Source organism: Lynx canadensis, chromosome D2, assembly GCF_007474595.2.
Source record: "Lynx canadensis isolate LIC74 chromosome D2, mLynCan4.pri.v2, whole genome shotgun sequence".
Classification (NCBI taxonomy): domain Eukaryota; kingdom Metazoa; phylum Chordata; class Mammalia; order Carnivora; family Felidae; genus Lynx; species Lynx canadensis.
The window spans coordinates 137,596-147,084 of record NC_044313.2 but is presented as its reverse complement, the minus strand read 5'-3'; the positions used below and the strand labels follow the sequence as shown (position 1 = coordinate 147,084).

The 9,489-nt window shown below is 45.0% G+C and overlaps 1 protein-coding gene across 1 annotated transcript; it reads right to left on the bottom strand.

Moving 5' to 3' along the window:
• Positions 1-885: 885 nt before the first annotated feature.
• On the bottom strand, positions 886-1,794 carry LOC115526958 (olfactory receptor 13G1-like). The gene has a single exon (XM_030334248.1). The coding sequence runs from the start codon at positions 1,792-1,794 to the stop codon at positions 886-888; it is 909 nt and encodes a 302-aa protein (XP_030190108.1).
• Between the last annotated feature and the right edge of the window lie 7,695 nt (positions 1,795-9,489).

The following is a 9,489-nucleotide window of genomic DNA, read 5'->3' as shown; positions in this document are numbered from 1 at the left end:
GGGGTCACAGCCCTGTTCCATCAAAGGACCATTTCTGTCCACGAGCTTCCAAACTACACATCTTCTTGCACCCCGTCCCAGCCCTGCACAGTTAGATCTCAAGGGGGAATGGAGTGTTTGGGCCACGAGGAGCTTTGCTTCCCTCAGGCCTCCCCTGGTGCCCAAATTCTCTGGTCCAAACCTCCTCAGGTCCAGGGTCAACAGGTTCCTGGTTTGTGATGGAAGAGGGCAGGGCACAGCCACCCTGGTTCACCTCCCACACTGATGACCATCTCCATATTCCAGACTTGAAAAAGCCTTGTCAGAATATCACCCTAAAAAGTGCTAACATTTTTTTAAAGACAACTCTTGGAGACTCTGTTTCCAGGCAGAACCTCTTCTCCTAAAAACAAATCCTCCCCCAAGCTGCCACCCTCACTGGCTCTGCCTCGAGACAGCCTCGAGAGTGTGGGGGTGGGGGGGCGGCCACGGGCCCCACTTAAAGCCCGTGCCTTGAGCCCCTGCCTTGAGCACAGGCATGTTGGAGAGAAAATTGGTAGCCAGGGCTGGGGACAGGGCCATGTCCACACTGATGACTTCTTTAATCTATTTAGTGCCTTTCAGTTCACAGAGCTGCCACACAGGTCTCCTTGACCCTACAGGGCAGGACACCCAGCATCTGGGAGGATAAGGGGCTTCCTGGGGCCCCAGGGTGCAGTGGTGTCACAGCTGGGCCCCATGGATGCTGCACAGCACATTGAGATGTGCGTGCAGGGAGCAGGATGGGGGCTCCCGGACACTAGGACACATCTCACTTTAGGGAAACCTGTACCCTGGATCACTGCCTGTTGCCAAACCCTTCGGGGGAGGTGGCGGGGCCTGGGCATTGGGCACACAGACCTTAGCTCAGGAGAACAGCCTCCGGAGGGCAGCTTTGACCTCTGTGTTCCTCAGGGAGTAGATAAGGGGGTTCAGGGAGGGCGCCACCGAAGTGTAGATCACAGACACCACCTTGTCCTTGTGCAACGAGTATCTGGATGCTGGGCGGATGTAGGTGTAGATGACAGTGCAGTAGTACAGGGAGACCACCAGGAGGTGGGAGGAGCAGGTGGAGAAGGCCCGTCGCTTCCCTGAGGCCGAGCGGATGCGCAGGATGCTGGCGATGATGCAGCCGTAGGAGAGCATGATCACAGAGAAGTTCCCCAAGGCCAGGATCACGTCTGCAGTGAAGGCCATGGCCTCGTTCAGGCGTGTCGGGGCACAGGCGAGCTTCAGCAGAGGGGGGATCTCGCAGAAGAAGTGCTCGACCACGTTGGAATGGCAGAAGGGCAGGTGCAGCAGGAGGCCGGTGTTCACACTAGTGTTGGCCAGGCTGATGGTCCACACGGCCACGGCCAAGAGCCTGCAAACCCGGGAGTCCATGAGGGTGCTGTAGCGCAGGGGCCAGCAGATGGCCACGTAGCGGTCATAGGCCATGGCGGAAAACAGCAGCAGCTCAGCTCCCAGAGACCACGTGAAGGAGAAAAGCTGCACTATGCAACCCCCGTAGGAGATGGTCCTGTCAGCCACCATGCTGCCCAGCAGCTTGGGCAGGATCGTGGAGGTGCAGAGGATGTCCACCACGGCCAGGTTTACCAGGAAGAAGTACATGGGGGTGTGCAAGGCAGGGCAGGAGCCAATGGCCACCACGATGAGCAGGTTTCCAGAGAGGGCCACCATGTAGAGGAGGAGGAAGACAGGAAAGAGGAGCATTTGCATCTGAGGTGTTTCTGAGAATCCCAGAATGAGGAACTCGGTGACCAGTGTCTGGTTCATCACAGCCCCTGGGGGTGAGGCTCTGACCCTGCTGTGAAGGAAAGACGTTCTCACTGTTTCAACTTGTTCTGAGCATCCCGCAAATATGTGTGTGACCCGCTTTGAAAGAGAACTTCAAATACTATTTTGGTAATAAAAATGGAGATTTGTGTCCTGGAAAACTTTGGGGGCAGGGACATCACAGAAGAAGCAGTTGCCCCTAATGTGCAGAGAAGTCCCAGTCCTCACCCCTCCCCTCCCTGGTGCAGGACTGAGACTCCACTCACAAGATCACTGGACCTGGGGCCCTGGTCGGCAAGGGCTGGTCTCCCCACCACACAGAGCACTGAGCATGCATGGTGTTGGGGGGCTTATGGAGAACTGGGGGACCTGATTGTGTTTACAGCCCACTCACCCACTCAGACAGGGTCTGGGGACAGAAAAGGGGTGGGAGGGAGGGGGAGAAGGGAGAGCTGCTTCTGAAGTCCGCTGTCTTCTTCCCAGACTGACCACACCCAGGCAGCACTGGCTGAGAGGGACCCAGGGTCCCTCTGGGACTTGTGCACACACATGCACTGGGTGCGAGGGGCAGGCCTGTCTTTAGGGTGCAGAATGGCCCACAACAGCACCCCCCCGATCAAAGACAAATCACCACCAAACTCTTCAGCTGAATCAAAAGTTCCCCCAAGATAAACCTGGGATAGCACAGACCCAGGTTCATCCATGCAGCTTCTGTAAGTGGGGGTGGCATGACTCCTTCTAGATTATTGTCTCCTGTGGGGCCACTGTGTTGATTTCAAAACAGTGCATCTTGGAAATGTTTCACTGCTTAGATCATAGCCCTTTAACGAGAAAAGAAGAGTTTCAGATATCCGCATAAAGTCAGGGGCTTGGCAACCTACTTGCTGGCATTGCTGTTGGGGTGTTGGCTTTCACTAAACATTATAAGGACATGTTGTTATGAGGGGTGGTCTGAGAATGAGGAATCAGATCACCCACTGGAATGTGCCCACTGGTGTGGAAAATGTTGACACATTTCAACCAAAAATCTGATACTTTAAAAAAGAGAAAGATGAGAGATGGGGGAGAGAGAAAGGGAGAGAGTGTTAGAAAGAGGGGAGAGAGGAGAGAGGGAGAGAGAGTTAGAGGGAGAGAGAAGGGGAGAGAGAGATAGAGAGTTTTATAGGGAGAGAGAGGGGGTGAGAGAAAGGGAGAGAGTGTTAGAGAGAGGGGAGACAGAAGGGAGAGAGAGGGAGAGAGAGAGTGTTAGAGGGAGAGAGCGAGAGAGAGAGAGAGAGAGAGAGAGAGAGAGAGAGAGAGAGACAGACAGGGAGAGAGAGAGGTGGATCTTATGCTACATACTCGCCATGTTGTTCTGTTTACTTTTTAAAAATATGATTAGAGAATTATCATCCTCAAACATAACAGCCAAAGGGATATCATGATTCTTAGTCACAGAGTAAAATGTAATTGTCCACATGATCAAAGCGCTGTTTATATTTAAAACATACACGATACACAGAATCAACATTCAATGATAGTAGGTGCTTACAAAAATATGAAAAAAGGCTTCTGGAATCCCTGGTATCCTCCCAAGAAACTTCCTTCTTGGTCCCAAGGAAAAATCTTTAGAGAATCAGAAATTATTAGGAAATAGAGTTGGTTTTAAAAAGAAAAACTACAGTGAGTGACACTTGCAGCCAAGAGCAGGGTCAGTTGGAGATTTGTAACCAGGGCTGGAGAAGCCCTATACCATCTGGAGTAGGTAGACACGGCTCACAGGTAGTGCTTCGTGCACCCTGAGGGACCAATTAGCACAGAACCTGCTCACCCATGGATTCAGGACTCTCTGGAGAAGCTGACCAGCACCTGGGGGACCCATCTAATCACCACCAAGTAAGAACAGAACATATTCTTGGCACCTGATGGCGTGGTCCAGACTCAAACAGGGGCTGGTGCTCAGCAGTAACCAGGGGCTGGCTGCCCAATGGGCATCAGGAGGAGGCAATGGGCATGTCAGGCAGTGAGACTGTCATGGTATTGAGCCAATGAACACACTGACCCACCATTTCTGCCTCGGGCAGACCTTGTCCTTTCTTCCCAGATAGAAGTGTACAAATATTGGGAAGCCTGGGTGGCTTAGATGGCTAAGTGACTGACTCTTGATTTTGGCTCAGGTCATGATCCCAGGATCATGAAATTGAGCCCCTTGTCAGGCTCTGTGCTGAGTGTCAAGTCTGCTTAAGATTCTCTCTCTCTCTCTCTCTCTCTCTCTCTCTCTCTCTGTCCCACCCACCCCATCTCTCTCTCAAAAAGAAAAATCAAGGTGAACTCCCATTGGCTTAGAGCTGTTGCTGGACATTACCAGGTCCCAGAAACTTGGAGTAGCTAATGGCCAGTTATCAGTGGCCACTGGACATTGTCCTCAGCTTTCTGTGCCCCCTGCTTTACACACAGAGCTAGTGCAGATGCCATCCAGTCAGGCAGCACTCCTCTCCTTACTCCACAAACCTGGGAGAATGGATAGTTGCCCTGGGGGAACCACACTAACCCAGGCCAGTGGTGTCAGGCTGCCTCGTTCCTGGAAAGGGTGCATCTTACAGCTGGTAGCTTTTCATGCCTCCGGGACATTTACTCCAGGACAGTATGTGGAAGCAGTGACTGGCTGGTCACCAGGTCTTCTCAGACTTGTCCAAACTGCTGATCTGGGCTGGACATTTTCAGTTCAAGGTCAGGGCACTTGTCAGCTTGAGTCTCATCTCGGGTTCACCTTAACCCTCAACTGCTTGGTTTCAGAGAAAGGGTCAGCCTGTCACTTGGGATGTTTCCCTTAGTTTTATTTAGGTATGGATGACAAATAAAAGTTGTATGTACTTTGTGTTAACAGCATAAGTTTTTTTTTGAAATATACAATATGATGATTTGATAGATGTGTACATTGTGAAGTGATTGCCACAACCAAGTTAAATAACATATCCATCATCTTGCAGAGTTACTTTTTTGTTGTTGTTGAGAAAGCTTAATATGTATGGTCGTAGCAAATGTCAGGTATACAGTACGGTGTATTGTCACCATGCGGCACGCTCACTCCTCAAACCCACTCATCTTGTAACTGAAGGCTTGAACCTTTGTTCAGAATCTCTCTATTCCCCACACCCTTGGCTCCTGGCAGGCACTATTCTACTCTCTGTTTCTATGTGATCACCTTTTTTCAGATTCCACATAGAAAGAGTACCATACACTGATGATCATTTTTGTGTGGTGGATTTCACTGAACGTTATGTTCTCTAGGCTCATCCATGTTATTGCAAATGTCAGGAGATGTTTCTGGCAATGTTCAGTATTCTCTATATACAAGATCATGTTATCTGCAGGCAAGTTACTTCCTTCTTTCCAATTTGGATGGCTTTTATCTCTTTTTTTGACTTATTTATTATTTATCTATTTTTTTCCAAATTTTTATTTTTATTTTGTTTTTGTCTCTTTAAAATTTATTTAAATTTTAGTTAACATGCAGTGCAATATGGGTTTCAGTAGTAGAACTCGGTGATTTATCACTTAAATACAACACCCAGTGCTCATCCCAACAAGTGCCTTCCTTAATGCCCATCACCCATTTAGCCCATCCCCTCACCCACTTCCTTCCATCAACCCTCAATTTGTTCTCTATTGTTCAATGTCTCTTATGGTTCCCCCTTTTCTCCCCCGCCCTCCTCAATATGTTAATCTGTTTTGTTTCCCAAACTCCACATATGAGTGAAATCACATGAAATTTGTCTTTCTCTGAATGACTTATTTTGCTTAGCATGATACAAACGGCAAGATTTGTAGCAAATGGCAAGATTTCATTCTTTTTGATGGATGAGTAATATTCCATTGTGTGTATATATATCACATCTTCTTTATCCATTCATCAGTCAATGGACATTTAAGCTCTTTCCTTAATTTGGCAATTTCTGGTAGCACTGCTAAAAACATTGGGACATATGTACCCTTTCAAATCAACATTTTTGTATCATGTGGATAAATACCTGGTAGTGCAATTCCTGGATCATAGGATAGTTCTATTTTTATTTTTTTTCAGGAACCGCCATGCTGTTTTCCAGAGTGGCTGCACCAGTTTGCATTCCCACTAACAGTGGAAGAGGGTTTCCCCTTTCTCCACATCTTTGCCCACACCTGTTGTTTCCTGAGTTGTTAATTTTAGCTGTTATGACAGGTGTGAAGTGGTATCTCATTGTGATTTTGATTTGTATTTCTCTGATGATGAACGATGTTGAGAATCTTTTCATGTGTCTGTTAGCCATCTGGAGGTCTTTTTTGGAAAAGTGTCTATTCATGTATTCTACCTATTTCTTCAATGGATTATTTTTGTTGGCGGGGCGTGTTGAGTTTGAAAAGTTCTTTATACATTTTGGATACTAACCCTTTATCTGATATGTCATTTCCAAATATCTTTTCCCATTCTTTCAGTTGCCTTTTAGTTTTATTGATTGCTTCCTTCACTGTTCAGAAGCTTTTAATCTTGATGAAGTCCCAGAAGTTAACGTTTGCTTCTGTTTCCCTTGCCTTCAGTGATGTGTCTAGTAAGAAGTTGCTATGGCTGTGGTCAAATAGATTGCTGCCTGTGTTCTCCTCTAAGATTTTAATGGTTTCCTAGGGGCGCCTGGGTGGCTCAGTTGGTTAAGCTCCAACTTCGGCTCAGGTTATGATGTTGTGGTTCGTGGGTTCGAGCCCCGCATCGGGCTCTGTGCTGACAGCTCAGAGCCTGGAGCCTGCTTCTGATTCTGTGTCTCCCTTTCTCTCTGCCCCTCCCCCGCTCAGGTTCTGTCTCTTTCTGTCTCAAAACTAAATAAACATTAAAAAAAGCTTTTAATGGTTTCCTGTCTCACATTTAGGTCTTTCATCCATTTTGAATTTATTTTTGTGCATGGTATAAGAAAGTGGTCAAGTTTCATTCTTCTACACATTGTTGTCCAGTTTTCCCAACACCGTTTGTTGAAGAGACTGTCTTTTTTTTCAGTTGGATATTCTTTCCTGCTTCATCGAAGATTGGTTGACCATAGAGTTGTGGGTCCATTTCTGGGTTTTCTTTTCTGTTCCATTGATCTATGTGTCTGTTTTTGTGCCAGTACCATACTGTCTTGATGACCAAACCTTTTTAATATAGCTTGAAATCTGGAATCATGATGCCTCCAGTTTTCTTTTTTAGGATTGCTTTAGCTCTTGGGGGCCTTTTGGGGTTCCAGACAAATTTTAAGATTGTTTGTTCTAGCTCTGTGAAAAATACTGGTGTTATTTTGATAGGGATTGCATTAAATGTGTAGATTGTTTTGTGTAGACATTTTAACAATATTTGTTTCTCTAATCCATGAACATGAATATTTTTCCATTTCTTTGTGTTCTCTTCAATTTCTTTCATACGTTTTTTATAGTTTTCACGGTACAGATCTTTTACCTCTTTAATTAGTTTTATTCCTAAGTATCTTATTGTTCTGGTGCAATTGCAAATGGGATTGATTCCTTGATTCCTTTTTTTCCCAAGATGTATTTTATTATTTTTAAATTGAATTGAATTAAATTAAATTAAATTATTAAAATTTACATCCAAGTTAGTTAGGATATAGTGCAACAATGACTTGAGGGGTAGATTACTTAAGGCCCCTTACCCATTTAGACCATCCCCCCTCCCACAGCCCCTCCAGAAACCCTCTGTTCTCCATATTTAAGAGTCTCTTATGTTTTGCCCCCCTCCCTGTTTTTATATGATTTTTGCTTCCCTTCCCTTATGGTCATCCGTTCTGTGTCTTAAAGTCCTCATATGAGTGAAGTCATATGGTATTTCTCTTTCTCTGACTAATTTCACTTAGCATAATACCCTCTAGTTCCATCCATGTGGCTGCAAATGACAAGATTTCATTCTTTTTGATTGCTGAGTAATACTCCATTGTATATATATACCACATCTTCTTTATCCATTCATCCATCGATGGACATTTGGGCTCTTTCCATACTTTGGCTATTGTTGATAGTGCTGCTATCAACATGGGGGTGCATGTGCTCCTTTGAAACAGCCTACCTGTATCCCTTGGATAAATACCCAGTAGTGCAATTGCTGGGTTGTAAGGTAGTTCTATTTTTCATTTTTGAGTAACCTCCATACTGTTTTGCAGAGTGGCTACACCAGTTTGCATTCCCACCAGCAGTGCAAAAGAGATCCTTTTTCTCCACATCCTCAACAACGTGTGTTGTTGCCTGAGTTGTTAATGTGAGCCATTCTGACAGGTGTGAGGTGGTATCTCCTTGTGGTTTTGATTTGTATTTCCCTGATGATGAGTGATGTTGAGCATGTTTTCATGTGTCAGTTGGCCATCTGGATGTCTTCTTTGGAGAAGTGTCTATTCATGTCTTTTGCCCATTTCTTCATTGGATTATTTGTTTTTGGGTGTTGAGTTTGATAAGTTCTTTATAGATTTTGGATACTAACCCTTTATCTGATATGTCGTTTGCAAATATCTTCTCCCATTCCGTCAGCTGCCTTTTAGTTTTGCTGATTGTTTCCCTCACTGTGCAGAAGCTTTTTATTTTGATGAGGTCCTAATAGTTCATTTTTGCTTTGGTGTCCCTTCCCTCTGGAGACATGTTGAGTAAGAAGTTGCTGTGGCCAAGATCAAAGAGGTTTTTGCCTGCTTTCTCCTCAAGGATTCTGATGGCTTCCTGTCTTAAATTTAGGTCTTTCATCCATTTTGAGTTTTTTTTTTGTGTATGGTGTAAGAAAGTGGTCCAGGTTCATTCTGCATGGCGCTGTCCAGTTTTTTCCAGCACGACTTGTTGAAAAGACTGTCTTGATCCCACTGGATATTCTTTCCTGCTTTGTCAAAGATTAGTTGGCCATACATTTGTGGGTCCATTTCTGGGTTCTCTATTTTGTTCCATTGATCTGAGTATCTGTTCTTGTGCCAGTACCATACAGTCTTGATGATTACAGCTTTGTAATACAGTTTGAAGTCTGGGATTGTGATGCCTCCTGCTTTGGTTTTCTTTTTCAGGATTGCTTTGGCTGTTTGGGGTCTTTTCTGGTTCCATACAAATTTTGGGATTGTTTGTTCTAGCTCTGTGAAGAATGCTGGTGTTATTTTGATAGGGATTGCATTGAATATGTAGATTGCTTTGGGTAGTAGTGACATTTTAATAATATTTGTTCTTCCTATCCTGGAGCATGGAATATTTTTCCTTTCTTTGTGTGTCTTCTTCAATTTCTTTCGTAAAGTTTCTATAGTTTTCAGTGTGTAGATTTTTGACCTCTTTGGTTAGATTTATTCCTAGGTATTCTATGTTTTTTGGTGCGATTATAAATGGGATTGTTTCCTTGATTTCCCTTTCTGTTGCTTCATTGCTGGTGTATAGGTAAGCAACCGATTTCTGGGCATTGATTTTTATATCCTGCCACTTTGCTGAATTCATGAACCAATTCTAGCAGTTTTTTGGTGGAATCTTTTGGGTTTTCCATATAGAGTATCATGTCATCTGCAAAGAGTGAAAGTTTGACTTCCTCCTGGCTGATTTGGATGCCTTTTATTTCTTTTTGTTGTCTGATTGCTTAGGCTAAGACTTCCAATACTATGTTGAATAACAGTGGTGAGAGTGGATATCCCTGTCATGTTCCTGACCTTAGGGGGAAAGTTCTCAGTTCCTCCCCATTGAGGATGATATTAG

Bases quoted from the DNA above. Each gene is read 5' to 3' on its own strand.
- LOC115526958 (XM_030334248.1), bottom strand. From the start codon at position 1,794: ATGAACCAGACACTGGTCACCGAGTTCCTCATTCTGGGATTCTCAGAA.